At 42.1% G+C, this 15,373-nt stretch overlaps 2 protein-coding genes across 2 annotated transcripts in view; both read right to left on the reverse strand.

Annotated features, from left to right (window-relative positions):
- Positions 1-283: 283 nt before the first annotated feature.
- LOC138247159 (acidic phosphoprotein-like) lies at positions 284-1,385 on the reverse strand. Its single transcript, XM_069201899.1, has 2 exons — positions 1,273-1,385; positions 284-1,126 (listed from the first exon to the last, which is right to left on the reverse strand). The coding sequence occupies exons 1-2, from the start codon at positions 1,351-1,353 to the stop codon at positions 1,007-1,009; spliced, it is 201 nt and encodes a 66-aa protein (XP_069058000.1). The 5' UTR covers positions 1,354-1,385; the 3' UTR covers positions 284-1,006.
- A 4,196-nt stretch (positions 1,386-5,581) lies between these two features.
- The window catches only part of LOC138303592 (DBH-like monooxygenase protein 2), a 113,310-nt gene continuing 103,518 nt past the window's right edge, over positions 5,582-15,373 (reverse strand). Inside the window, exon 11 of the mRNA XM_069242865.1 lies at positions 5,582-5,687. Within this exon, the coding sequence (XP_069098966.1) occupies positions 5,649-5,687 (39 nt within the window). The 3' untranslated portion in view covers positions 5,582-5,648. The remainder of the gene's footprint in view (positions 5,688-15,373) is intronic.

The raw sequence follows: 15,373 nt of genomic DNA on the forward strand, positions 1-15,373 counted from the left end.
CAGGAGGTTGCTGGTGGGTCGTAGATGTTGTAAACAAAGCCATAGTCCGCCATGTAGGTTCCCTGAAAGCAGAAAACAAAATAGGGAGGATCAGTTATCCATGTGTTTGTCCCTCTCTGCCATCTGTTTATGATTCTCTGACCATTTCTTGCCCTCTGTTTGTGTCTTTCTGCTCATTTCTTCCCCTCTGTCTGTGCCTCTCTACCTGTTTTCTGATTGTTTCATGCCTTCTGTTTGTGCCTCTCAGATAGTTTCGTGTCCTCTGTTTGTGCACCTCTGCCCATTTCTCGCACTCTGTTTCTGCCTCTATGCCCATTTTCTGCTTGTTTCTTGCTCTCTGTTTGTGTCTTTATGCTTGTTTCCTCCCTCTGTTTGTGCCTCTCTGGCCATTTTCTGCTCATTTCTTGTCCTATGTTTCTGCCTCTTTGTCTGTTTCTTGCCCCCTGTTTCTGCCTCTCTGCTAATTTTCTGCTTGTTTCTTGCCCTCATTTGTGTCGTTCAGCTGGTTTCTTCCTTCTGTGCCTTTCTGCTTGTTTCCTGCTTGTTTCTTGCCCTCTGTTTCTGCTTTCTGCTTGTTTCTTGCCCTCTGTGCCTTTCCGCTCATTTCTTGCCCTCAGGTTGCGCCTCTCTGTCCATTTGCTGATCATTTCTTGCCCTCTGTTTCTGCCTCTCTGCCCATTTTCTGCTCATTTCTAAACCTCTGTTTCTGTCTTTTTGGTCATTTCTAGCCCTCTGTTTGCACCTTTCTGCTGAATTCTTGCCCTCTGTTTGTGCCTCTCTGCCCATTTTCTGTTAGTTTCTTGCTTTCTGTGCCTTTCTACTTTTTTCTTCCCTCTGTTTGTGCTCTCTGCCCATTGTCTGCTGGTTTCTTGCCCTATGTTTGTGCCTTTCTGCTCATTTAATGCTTGTTTCTTGCCCTCTGTTTGCACTTCTCTGCCTCTTTTCTGCTCATTTTTTACTTCTGTTTCTGCCTTTCTATTTGTTGCTTTTCTCTGTGCTTTTTTGCTCATTTTCTGCTCATTTCTTGCCCTTTGTTTGTGCCTTTCTTATTTTTCTTTTTACTTTTTCTTTTTCCTTTACTTTTTACTTCTATTTTTACTTTATTTCTTTTCTTATTTTTTGCCCTCTGTTTCTGCCTCTCTACCTCTTTTCCACTCATTTCTTGCCTTCTGTTTCTGCTTTCTGCACATTTCTCTCCTCTGTCTAGGCCTTTCTACTCATTTTTTGCTCATTTCTTGCCCTCTGTTTCTATTTATCTGCTTGGTCCTTCACCTCTCTTTTTTTTGCCTTTCTTCTCATTTCCTGCCCTCTATTTCTGCCTTCATGCTCACTTTTTGCCCTCTGTTTCTCCATTTATGCTTGTTTTATGACCATTTTTTGCCCTCTGTGTCTACCTTTCTGCCTGTTTCTTGACCTCTGTTTGTGGTTTTCTGTTTGTTTCTTGACTTTTGTTTGTGCCTTTCTGCTCGTTTCTTGACTTCTGTTTCTGCTTTTCTGCTCATATTCTGCTTGTTTTTTCCCTCTGTTTCTTCTTTTGACTATTTTCTTACCCTCTTTGGGCACTTTTGGGGACCGCGGCGGGAGCCTGAAGGTCTGCATGGTCTCAGCAGGCTACCCGACTCCTGCGGGAGCCGGCATTGCTGTTACAGAGAAGGAGCTGCTAAACATGCAGCTCCCTCTCTGTGAGATCAATTGTTTCCTCTGTTTACATGCCCAAGGAAACCTCTGGTTTCTCTGTTTCACTCTTGCTATGGAAACTAGGTCACCAGTAGGTAGTTATATTTAGGTCCTAGTTTCCATAGGAAGAACGTTTTTTGTTTTGCCAATAACTTTCGCGAATCTTCACTAAATTTTCAAAACTTATACTCTGGTCAGATCAGCTGCTGTCTTGAAAGTTTTGGGGTGATCCGTCAAGCAGGGGCTAAGAAAAAGGGGGGGTCCCAAAATACGTTTTCCCCATTCATTTTCCCACCAGGTGTTTGGACATGCCTACACCCTGAACCACTGAACAGAATTACACTACATTTGGCAGGAAGCTAGATCTTGGTGTGTAGATTGTGCTTTGTGTGTTGGGTGTAAATCTGTTCAGTAGTTTATGAGATATTAAAGGGGAAGAAATATAGATATCTAGGGACGCGGATCCTCCGTGGATCCAACTGTCCCCGTGCTGATATCTGATTGGCTGCCAACACTTGAACAAGGAAGTGTTGGCAGCCATCTTGGGACTTGGCTTCATCCGAGTCCCAGAAACAAAAGTGAAAAAAAAGAAAAGGGGCACTAGTAGGGTCACCCTGAGCCCCTAGCATTGGTCTAGGGGTCCTTTACAAAAAGTGAAGTGATCTATTTTAAATGCTGCTAAGTTTAATAAACTGACATGCTAACAAGACACTGTCAGCATTATTTTTTCATTTGAATATCAAATATTCAAATGCAGCACTGTATCAATCAGATGGTGTCCATTTTACCACCTTTAGAAACCAGATTTTCCTTGGTTGATTAGCTATTAGGAACCTACATCATACCAGCAACATAATTTTGCAAGGAGGACAATTATTGATTTGAATACAATTTGGGCTACAAATGTAGCACAATTCTACCAAAAAAGGAGGTAAGAAAATAAGCTAATTTGCAGCAATGATGTTTACCAAGTATTAGAAAGGCATCTTAAACACACAGTTTAGGTCACATGACAATAAAAAGGAATAGAAAAGGAGATAAGAAAAAGATTTAGGAAGAAAAACATTATGTGAATAGAGCCCAAAACTACCAAATTCCACCATTGAGAATCTGCTGACTGTTGGAAAGCATAAGAGCTCAATTTTGTCTTCAAAGACATATCAGAAAAATTGAAAATTACACCTGATCAGCTCTATCTGTATATTTCGACACAAAACAGTTATATATCTATGTGGACCTCTAAGGCTGTTCTAGGAAAAGGTATTTATGTGTTGTAGTTAATAAAATCAAGAGCTTTGTCATTATGTGGCCTGCCATGGGCGTTGACATTTGTAAAAATGTACTTTAAGTATTCTTTTCTTCTATGTTTTTTCTCAATCATCAAATTACCTATTGGACATAAACAACATCTATGGGGTTTTCACAACGCAATTGATTTGTTTTTTGCCATTGTCGCATGATAACTACTACCATATGAGCATCTTTAATGGGTAAATGTTGAAAATGGTGACATAGTAGTGTAATAGAAATGGTAGTTTTGTCTACAAGCACATAAAAAGGAAAGCAAGGATGGATTGACTCTGTGTAATGTGTATTGTATACAGTCAGATATTGCTGTAGTAGTCTATCACTAACATACTATCTACTATGAATCCACCATAAGGGCAGTGTTTAACTTAATTTACACTTACCATTTATCTTTATAGCAACTACAACTTAGTAATTATGATACCTGAAAAATATGGTTAATATTGGTGGAAGCACTTTATCTTTTGAGACGTTTTGGTTAGTTCTAAAAATAAATGGTTTCTTCTTTTTTTGATTTTGTTCTGGATTTGATTTTTTTACAAAGTCAACATGACCAACCAAAACAATAGTCTCAACAGGAAAAAGGACAACAAAGGCAAAAAAAACTAAGGCTGTTGGGGAGGACACTGGTGAGCCATGACAAGATCATGGTGGATTGTCACATCTCTCCCTCACACAGCTCTGACAGTATGGCTGGGTACATGGCCCATCATGTCCACACCTAAAGCCCTTTTGTCCCCATGTCTGGAAGGAATCAACAACTAACTACAGGCGTGACAGTCACAGTCATGTGAACCTGGCTACTGGCAGAAAGGCACAGTTGATTTGGCCAAAAAATGACAATTTTCTAAAAGTTGCATTTTCAGAAATGTAGCTTAAATTGTGACTTTCACATTAAATATGATTTTAAATTACAATTCATTTCAGTGTAAAGACGATTTTTCTATTTGCTCCCAATCTGGAGTTAGAATGTATCAGATGTAATAAGGCAACCCAGTACTAGTGTATATGAGAGACAGCCTTATAACAATGAAACAATTTTAGAAGTTGTTAATTGTCATGACATGTAAAACATAAACTCACATGTCGTACTTTTTAAATACCATACTCCCTACCTAGGAGCTGTTAGGGCCTACCTTAGGGGTGACTTATAAGTATTAAAAAGGAAGTTTTATGCCTGGCAAAATGTTTATTTTGCCAGGTTGAAATGCACACAGGCTGCAATGGCAGGCCTCTAGACATGTTTTAAAGTGCTACTTTAGTGGATGGCACAGTGAGTCCTGCACTCCACTAGTAGTATTTAATTTATAGACCCTGGTTACATGTTGCACTATTTACTAGGAACTTAATAGTGAAAAAGGTACCAGTCAGGTGTAGGTCAATTTAACCATTTTGTAGGGAAAGAGCACAAGCACTTTATCACTGATTAGCAGGGAAGAAATAGCAACCAAAACAAGGTCAGAAACCAAAGGCAAAGGTCTGGGGATGAACCTGCTAAAAGGGTCAGGTCCATCAAGGGGGTTTTCAGAAAGGTAACTTACGCTTATGACTAATTTACATCTATAATTTTATCTTACACTATTGAGTAACTTTACACTCAGATTTTGTGAACAGCCACAAAGTAGTAATCTTATAACAAAAGTGTAAAATACTAACAACTGTAAGTTGCCTTTTAAATCAGGCCCAGAGTTCCCTGACAGTGACTAAAATGGCCTTTCAGGGAGCACCAGTTAAAAACAGGCGGAAATCAATTGATCAAGTGGAAGAGGCTCACCACAAGCTGAGGTCTGGAAGGAAAGTGAGTGCTAGCAGACGTGACTATCTCCTGTCCTGCTAAAGGGCATCTTGAGCAGGGGTTGGCACAGGATCAAGATGATGGGTGGTCTCACCAGCAGCAGAGGCGAGGCTGGCAAGACACAGAAAATCATCCAAGGTGTGTATAGCAGTAACGTTCAGTGTAGCTGTACCCAGGGGGAGAAACCAGAGCTGCTCTGCACATGCACCAGTACATGGTTGCCGGTTTAGTCCAGTGAAAAAATGGTTGCTAAAGAGCCAGACATCAATGATAAAATGTGAGACAATAAAATAAAGCCTGAAGGAGAAAGAATATAAACTGTAAAGAATCATGACTGCCACACACACAGGCATCTTAAGAGTCAGGTTGTTCTCAACATTCATATGTTAGGGTCATCATTTTACAAATAAATTGTTTTTGTGCCAAAGAAATAAAGCACAAAAGATGCTGATTAAATGATGAAGGGCAAATATTAGCTCATCCTTTACAGATGAAAAAGTTTGTCAATTTTCCTCAAATTAACATTGAAACAAGCAAAAAAAGGATGCTACCATACCAAGCCCACAAAAAGTTCCCAAATTCACCAACCTTCAACTGTAGGTGCTGCAACTGTTATATTAATCAGAGCGCTGATCATAGCAGGCTCACTCCATTAATCCCTGAGTTCAGGGATTGAAACCTTCTATAAAGAGCTGAACATATACCTGCTCAAACCTAGCAGTTTTATATCAACAGTTTAATATTCTCTCATGCACAAATGTATTTTTTTTATTCTTCAAATGGACATGGAAAACAACTTACATTAGAATGGAACACTAGATTATACTGAACTGTTTCCTTTGTTGCCTGTTGCAGCATTGCAATATTATTAGGTGTCCAGGGCAGAAGGTTCAAGGCAGTAGGGTTGCTGCAAAAGAAAAGTCAGATTGGTTAAACAGGCCATTTGTTTTCCTATGTGAATTGTATTAGTTGGTGTTGGCGAAATGAACAACCTGGAGCTTACAAACAAAGTCCCTGAATGGGGGTTTGGTGCCCTGAAGTCGTTCAGCACTTGGTGGTGTCACCTTTCACTGAGGCTAACAGTGTACATCAAAGGTAGACACCTGTTGACGTGGATGTTTTAACAAGAAATATTAATGCAAAAAAGCTTACATATTGTGTGTTGAAACTGCGTAGAAAATGTGTTTAACGTAGGGAAAATTAATGCACGCATCTGAAATGTGCCCACGGGGAGTGGTCACCAATATATACGAAGACTAATGAAAATGCTTATTAATGTTGAAATGTTAAGCAATATGGTTTAATTCCGTAGTAGTATATCATAATTAAGGTCACATGTTAATAGTTTGCTTCATATTAATGTAGGCCTAAATTAGCAGGGCTTTGACCTAGCTGCCTAGCCTCATGTTTGAATTGCACTTTTAACTGGTTTAATGCTGTGTTTTTCCTGAAGGACGCGAAGCTGTACTTTTCCAGAAGTTATGTGTGTGTGTAACCGTAGTAGAATTCTTTCTCATGAGAATTGGCCTGCTAGAAGGCGATGTTCTTGCTAACTGCAACAGTGTAATTCGCAACAGGTACAAGGTTAACCGTACTAGGAGAAGACAATGGAGACACTTACTGGGACTTGAAATGGAACGATTGCTACCTGACATTCCAACCGTCGAAAGCGTCAATAAAATGGACCAATCTGTGACATGGGAACTGTGAACTGTCGAAGATTCTAGTAAACTGTACGCAAAATTATTGGATAAAGATAACGTTGCACCAAATGTTATCCAATAGGGAATTAGGGGATAGTTGGACAGTTTCAACGTAATGACTGTGCACAAGGAGAAATCAGTCATTTCATTTTCCCATAGCTACTTTCTTGTTAATCTTCGAAGCCATTCTTTAATCTCATTCCACCCGAGCCACTTTTTCCGGACACTTCTGTTTGTTCTGATACTTTTAAAACCATCCTCTACCCATTCCTGCCCGATGTTAACTTCTCCTCTATCTGAGGGAAGTGGTCATTCCTTAGCTATATTATCCTATGTGTCTTGAAAGAGACTTTGCTGACCTTAATGCTAAAGATTTTGCCCCGTCCGAACTCTGCTGATGGTGAATCGACTGATGCCCTGAGGACGAAGACTGACGCTGCTTGCTGATCTGTTGGATTGGTAACTATCCAATGCAAATTGTAATTGTCTGTTTGCCTTTCCTTTCTAGGTACCAACTGCTATTTTGAGAGAGACCTTAGTTCAGATGTTTTCTAAATTTATGTTGCTAAATTGTTTTGCATGAAGCCCAACATGCTGATGCTAATTTGTGGTTAGTTGAGGTGTTTATTGATATCTTATGCAAATAGACAAATGACTGAGTTCTTGCTTTGTTGATTCATGTACTAATGAAACTCTGCTAAACTGATTCATGTTATTATTGTGCATTATAATTTGGACGTGTATAATCCATGCTTTGATTTTGATGTGTTTATTGCTAATGAGATTAATCTACTTGATGTTAGATTGTTAACAATAGGGAAATACATGTTCTAACTCCAAATTAAACTGGTGTGGTTATTCATGACTGAAGGGTCATGGTGTGTCCAATTGCTAATTCCTATTAATTGTGGATTGATTATTGATTAGTTATTGTTAATGTTTATTGACTTATTGATTGATGGGCATTTTGTACTGGGAAGTCTCCAAACGCGGTCCAAAGGTTCATTGACCTGTTCGCGTCTCCTTGTAAGTATACTTATTAAGGTTCAGACGTGCCATCAGTTTTGGTAGCAGTGCGGATGGTTTGGCCCTTTGGGGCCCCAGTACGAAAGGTCATGTTTTGGTAGAGTTGATGGTGCGAAAATTAACAGTTCTTTGATAGGGGTGCGGATGAAATCACGGTTTTTGTATAGTTGATGTTTAGCCTATGAAGCTCCAGTGTGATAACCAACAGTTTTGATGCGGATGTATTTGGCCCTTGAAACAGTTTGGTAGTAGGCAAGGTGTACCGAATAAATTGGGTTTTGAATAATTTTTTTCAATTATGCAAATTGGAGAGAGGATGTCTCCCTAAGTCCCAAATGACTTTCCCGGAATCTCAGAGCTTGCTGAAGGAAGTTTGAGTATGTTCTCGGCGTTCTAGTGATAGTGTGAATGAAGTAGATTTTGCGCTTGCACAGCTTATGCAAATCGCAGGTGAACTGTGAAGTTTGCGAGGATTTTAGGCCAGATGATGATGTTTTAGTAGGAGTGTGTGTACTCCACAGTATGAGAGTAGGTAAGTCATCAAACTTCATATGAGTGTGGCGCTTTGTGCTAAAAAATTGTCCACATGGTTGTTGATGATGTACGGACCCTGTGTGGTCTAAGACTCCGGAGAATATTGATAAGTGTATGAGACACTTGGTTTATGTTGTAATTTGTGCTGTTTAATAGGTCGATAGTGAAGTCGACGAGTCGAGTTTGAGTCAAAGTGAGTGAATGAAAACTGCGATGGAGATTTGTTGAGTTCTAAAGTGCACTAGAACAATCCATTGACAAGTCGAGAGTAGAATTTGTGGCTCAAATTTTGCTTGCGAGTGCGGGATCTGAGAAGGAGAGAGTAGCGGGCGAGGCTAAGCGAAACTTCTGTAAAGTTCTGAAGCGATTGTGTTACCTTTCCTGTAGTAAACCGGCAAATTTGAGTTTTGATATTGGTTGGTGCTCGCAATATATATTGCATTAGTTTGTATGAATTGAGAAGTGGAGGACAAGCCGCAAGACTTTGTCAGCCACAGTACGTGTGAGTGTGACGTCATTGGAGCTGCGCTGGGGTAGGTCGGTTGGTGAGAAGGGTCACGCACGGATTGCAGCCGTCCGTGAGAGGCAATTGGTTGAGAAGGTAGGCAAAGAAAATTCTGGGAATAAAAGGCACTTCCTAATTTGATTGAGAATAAAAATGAAGACGAAAAGATGAAATTTTTCAAAGCGTTTAAGAGTGCTTTGAGGGGAGATAGATATATTACCGCAAGTGTAGGAGAAGTTACACCGGCAGCGGGTACACCGGCTTGCATTGTAATGGAAGAGAAGGGTGTCGCGCCATGTCTTTGGCTAAAGCAATGGTGCAAAGCAACAGAAAAGATGGGTGCTTAGCGTTTCCTGAGAACGGAACGTTCAATTTGAGAGTTTTAGAAAAACTTGCGGATGGTGCTAAATGACCTGAAGCCACCTCCAAGACCAGCCCAGTTTGAGGCATTAGAAATTTGGGAACTAATGGTAATACAGCAACAGCAACAGAAGTTCGAGAGGAGAATGAGGAGAGCAGAAAAGACAATAGCGGAGGCTAGATTGGATAGTGCACAGAGAGTTTGGAGAAGAGAAACAATAGATGGAGTTAGACTGTTTCCAGCGATAACCCCAGAGGTTGAGGGCAAAGGGAAGAAAGCCACCCATAAGACGAACCAAAGTCCTTCTAAAGACAAAGAGGTTAGAAAGCCCTTGACAGAGATAGATGACTCAGATGATGATGAGTTCCTTACTCAGTTATTGAATGATCGTCCACCGCCATAGGTGGCAGACAGAATTGGCCCGAGTAACAGTACAGGTCCTGTAGGTGGGTCACAAGACACAAGTTCCGATGCAGAGTAGTTTTGGTGTGCCCACCACACAGATGATGCAACCTCAGTTGCAACCGTCACAGATTCAGAGGATTTATCCTGACGTACCCTTTCTAGAAACCGCCACCAATCTGATGGTGCCGACAGAGCAGAGATGTAAGAGACCAAATTTGGTTCAGACAGAACCAACTCCACTTTTACTGCCCCAGGTGCAGCCGCAAATGATGCCGAGATACACTTCAGTCACAGGAGCACAGTCAGACGTGATGCCAGTGATGAATCAGAATATGGGAGTTAATCGTCCACAGACTTTGGGAAATAGACAGACACCAGATGCCATATCTTTGCCTATTACGGTTGGTCCACCTGTACCATTGTATGCACAGGTGAAGCCTAGTGTATGCGATCAAGGGGTAATGACACAAAATACGACAAGAGGAGGGTTTGTAGAAAGCACACAAGGGATGACTCCCACAGTTCCGACATTTGATGGATCAACGTCCTTATTAGATTTCAGTCCGATTGGGGTTCCTCCAGATGCTATGAGACACTCAGGTTCAATATTGCTGACACCGCAGAACTCGAATGCAAATGTGCCGCAGACGCCTTTAGTACAGGCTGGGAATGTTTCACTGCAAGGTTTAACAGCACAACAGCTGACTGGTTAAACAAAATCAATACTTCACAGACTACTCCTGCAGTAGCAGGGAGGGCGGAAGGAGAAGAATTCCTGAACTGTGTGGGGTTGGGCATTGAAACAGGTGAACTTGTTGAGGGGAACATGGGTGTGCACAGGTTAGAGTCATACACAGAAGCAGAATTGAGGCACTTGTGCCCTAAGAAAACTAAAGAAGTGAGCAAGGTGCATCAGAGGTTGGCAAACCTGGCTGATAAGCATGGCATAGACCTAGAGAATACCAAACATTTGAAGAGAAGTTACAGATTAGACTTTGAGCCAAAGGATTTGGAGCACATCAGGTCTGCTGGAATGTAAGCGCACCTCAAAGAAATACTGCAAATTGCACAAGTTTGGGGAGCCTTGGACAAGTGGGAAGGCAGGTGGGTGACGAAAAGAGACAAGAGGAAAAGTGACTGCATAGAGCAGAGTGCTAGAGTACAACGGGACTTGAACACTATAAAGATGTTACCAATGAGAGAAACTGCGGGAGGGACTCTTGTCCATGTTTCTTGGACCAGAGGTGACATTTTGTCTTTTACAAATGATTACCCTAGATTAAGAGAGAAACCAATAGAATGGTATCAGCAGACAGACAGGTTCGTGAAGCTTGCGAAGTCTCTCTGGGAAGACCTGAACACTCTCTTTGAGATATTAGTTCCAGCTGATTTGTGGATTGAGTGCAAAAGGAGTGTAGATTGGCCGACTGATGAACCAGCGAGGGACGGACAAACAGATGGGCCGTCTCCTGAGGTGATGAAATACTATTACAAAGTGATTGAGTTTCTGAAAACTAGAGTTTCGCCTAAGAATATTGATTGGCAGAGGATTGACAGAACTGCTCAGGAAGCCAAGGAGTCGATACATGAATATTATGAGAGGTTGTTGAAGGCGTTCAAGCATTACAGAGGCACAGAGACTATTGAGGCGAAGGATATGAATCATTTTGTGTTCAGATTCGTGGACGGATTGAGACCTGAAATTGGCCAGATAATTAAGAGTCATTTGATTTGCTGGCAAGCAAAACCAGTTGATGAGGTGTTGCAGTGTGCAAAGTACTGTAGTGATGAGATTGAGTTGAAACAGAGAAAGTTGAAGGAGAAAGCGATGGTGATGCAAATCAAGGCAGCGCAGACAGGGATGCAGGGAAGTTTTCCACAGCAGGTGGTACAGCAGCCGCAGGGAAATGGGATGTTTCAGCCGCAGATGAGAGGTAGAGGACAAGGAGGCATGGTGAACCGTGGTCCAGATTTGAATACTGTGATAGTTCAAAATGATGTACAAGGAATGAAAAAAGTGTTACCTTGTCATGCTTGCGGGGTCGTTGGACACTGGAAGCGGGAGTGTCCAATGATGGTGCAGGAAGGTGTTATTCAACAAAACAATGATGTCAGTTCATTTCAAAATGTGAGAGGACCAAGATTGAGAGGTTCCTATCCAAATTTCCAGAATATTGTGAACCAGATGCAAGGTTTTCAACCCATACAGCAGGTGCAAATGCAAGGTGCACAACCAATGCAGTTACGGCAAATGCAACAGCAGGTCCCCATGGTACCTAGACGGCAAATGCAATTACCGTTAGCCCCAATGGAACAGCAGCAGGTGATGCTTCCTCAACAGGTCACAGGTCAAAGAGTGAGTCAAAATGACACATTGCAGCAATTCCCATTACGTGGTGAGAATGGAATAAAACGATGATTGGTCGGATGAGAGTTCAGATGGAGAGGAGTGCAGGCTTGCAGCATCCTTAGAGGTAGATCAGAAAGGACCCTATGTGGAAGGAAAGGTTATGGGTCACAAGGTTTCATTTTTGGTTGACACAGGAGCTACTCGCTCTGCAGTCAGAAGTGCAGAGGTTCCAAAATTGCCCCTTTCAGGACGGACAGTTAAGGTAGTAGGAGTAGCAAACCGACTACTGACTAATCTGATCACAGATCCAGTTGAAGTTGAGCTTGGTACTTTCCAGGGATTGCATAGATTTGTGGTTTGTGATTCAAGTCCTGTATCCCTACTGGGAAGAGACTTATTGTGCAAGACGAGGTGTTCAATCACCTGTTCTAATGATGGAATTGAAGTCCAGACAAATAGTGATGATGAGGGAGAGGAACAGGTTTCAGAACCTGAAATTGAGACAACAGATGAGGAATACCCTCTGATTAACTTCTTTCCAATGTTCACAATAGTTGAACTACCCTCAGACGTACAGGGAACAGTTAAGGAAAAGGTGTGGGATTTGACTGGGAAAGAAGTAGGACTGATCAAAGGAGTTGAGCCAGTTAAAACCAGTGTGAAGCCTAATGCAATATTTCCCCAGGTACCGCAGTACCACATGGCGCAAGATGTCCTTATGAAGGTTGCGCAACTCATTGCAGAGTTCGTGAAACAGGGAGTGTTGGAAAAAGGGTTATTGGTAAGGGCAGGTAGGTACCTACACTTAGCAACAGACCACTAACCTCCACCTAGGTCTAGTTAGGTCCCAGTAAATTAAACCCAGCTCAACCCTTGGTAGCTTGGCAATGAGCGACAAGGCTTAACTTAGGAGACAGAGTGTAAAGCATTCAAATATCACAAAACAGTAATTAAATAAAACATAGGAAACAGTTTAAAAATCCAAAACCAATTTATAAAAATAGATTATATTTGTATCTTTAAAATGACACAAAAAAACGAATAAAATCGGATAAGAGGAACCGGAGATATGAATTTTTAAAGAATTATTGTTTTCTTGCACCTAGAAACAAAAAGCGCCAATCTGGTCATCTGGTCGCACCTCGCCCGGGGCAAAGTCAAAGTTTAAGTCCGACCGCGATGGAGCCCAGCAAGGCTACAGACCGCGGGAGGCCTCGGTCAAACGTTTTCCTTCGGACTTAGTCGTTTTTCTGAAGATTTTCTTCAGCAGTACGAACCTACCAGTCCAATCCGACTCCTCGGATATGCGTCGCGGGAACCCTCAGTGGAGATTTTTACCTTCAGACTTAGTCGTTTTTTCGTGGTGAAAATACTTCGACCGGGGCAAACCTGTATCATGATTCGACATCCTTGGAGCCCTCCTCGGATACGCTGGCTGGGAGGTCCCGGTCAACTTTCTACGTTCGGACTTAGTCTGTTTTTTGGAGATTTTCTTCACCGGGACGAACCTGCAAATCAGGCCGGGTCGCAGTTGAGGCAAGCCGGCTAGAGTTGCCGCAGCGGCTCGGTCCCTCTATGGAGCTTTTTTTCAAAAGTTCTCCAAACTTCTCCAAACTTCTGTATCTTCTCCCAGATGTTCCTTTAAGGTTCTTTTGGGGTCCACAGCTCACCCCAAGATTCCAGAAGCTCTGAGATGATCCTTGGGGGTGTGGACTACAACTCCCAGAATGCACCTGGCGCAAACTCCTTTTTGGCCACTGGGCAGTGGTCAGCTGGTGGATTTCTTCAGGAGTTGGTGCAGGGGACTCTGGTTAGCAATTTTTCACCTGTAGCAAACAGGGAGTCCCTCCTTGAACCAGTTGAAGCCAGGCAAAGTCCTTCTTGTGGTGAAGCCCAAGTGTGAAGCTGGTGCTTATAGTTACATGGCACCCAGCCCTAGGGGCACAGAGGGCACACCTTAGGGGTGACTTATATGTAAAAATAAGGTAGTTTAAGACTTTGGAACTACTTTTAATTCCAAAGTCGAATTTGCATATAACTTTAATTTAAAAGCAGCCAGCAAGGCAGGCCTGCCTTTAAAATGACACTGGGCACCTCAGCAGTGCACCTATGGGTGCACTATCCATGCTGGGGTCCCTAAACCTACATGCCCTACCATATACTAGGGACGTATAGGTAGGTTGACTTAGACAATTATAATTAGCCTAATTTGCATACTGATTTTACACAGAGCACAGGCCCTGGGACTGGTTAGCAGTACCCAGGGCACCATCAGAGTCAGGAAAACACCAACCAAAAGGGGAAAATGGGGGCAAAAAGTTAGGGGGCCTCAAGCAATCAGCCCTGTTCTCTCACAGGGAGTCTTGAAGGAGGTGTTGAGCAGTCCATGTAAATCACCAATAATGGGACTGAGAAAGCCCTGTGGGAAAGTTCAGATTGTCCAAGATTTGAGAAAGATCATTGACATAGTGGTGAAATGTTGCCCCGTAGTACCAAATCCAGCTGTGATTATGTTTCAGATACCATGCAATGCAGAATGGCTCACAATAGTTGATCTGTCACAGGAGTTCTTTTCTGTGACTCTTCATGAGGACAGCCAATTGCTTTTCAGTTTTAAATTCCTGGACAGGGTCTACAGTTGGTGTCGAATTCCTTAAGGGTTTTCGGAATCACCTTCCATATTCAACCAGATACTGAAGAAGAATTTGGAGTCATTGGAGCTGCCTTTCCAATCAACTCTAGTGCATTACATTGATGATTTATTAATTGCATCCAAAACAAGGGACGAGTGTAAGTATGACTCGATTGACCTACTGAACCATTTGGGAAAAAATGGGCACAAGGTGTCCCCCACGAAATTGCAGTATTGTCAGACAGAGGTGAAGTATTTGGGTCACATAATTGAGAAAGGTTCGAGGAAAATATCCAGAGAAAGAGTAACAGCAGTGCTACAGATGAATCCCCCGACAACAAGGAGAGATGTTAGGATGTTCCTAGGGCTGGTGGGGTATTGTCGCCAATAGATCCCAAATTTTTCAGTCATCTCCAAGCCATTGCTGAGGCTGACATGCAAAGAGTATCAGGACATTATAGTGTTGGGAGAGAAGGAAATGAGAGCGTTTACTGAGCTAAGAGAGAGCATGTGTAGGGCTCCAGCTTTAGGTATGCCTGATTACACAAAGAATGTAATTCTGTTTTGTCATGAACGCAATGCATTTTCTTTGTCTGTCTGGACACAGGTCCATGGAGGTGTAAACCGGCCAGTAGCATATTTTTCAGCTACTTTGGACCCAGTTGCAGCAGCCTTACCAGGTTGTTTGCGTTCAGTAGCAGCAGTTGATCAAAGCCTTTCACAGCATGAAGGCATAGTGATGGGACATTCTATAACAGTCATGGTCCTCACTCAGTTGAGATCCTTTTGACACGAACAAAGACACAGCATATGACCAATGCAAGGTTGACCAAGTGTGAGACAATTATATTGGGGTCACCAAATGTAACGTTGAAGAGATGTACAGTGTTGAATCCGGCAACTTTGCTTCCAAGTGAAGACACAGATATTGAAACTTTGGAAGATGTTGAACATGATTGTCTTGAGGTGACAAAATTGTGCACAAAACCGAGACCTGATATTAGAGACACCCGATTGGAAGAAAATGACCAAATTATCTTTGTTGATGTTTCATGTTTGAGAGACTCAGTAGGAGTG

The sequence above is a fragment of the Pleurodeles waltl genome, chromosome 7 (assembly GCF_031143425.1).
Source record: "Pleurodeles waltl isolate 20211129_DDA chromosome 7, aPleWal1.hap1.20221129, whole genome shotgun sequence".
Classification (NCBI taxonomy): domain Eukaryota; kingdom Metazoa; phylum Chordata; class Amphibia; order Caudata; family Salamandridae; genus Pleurodeles; species Pleurodeles waltl.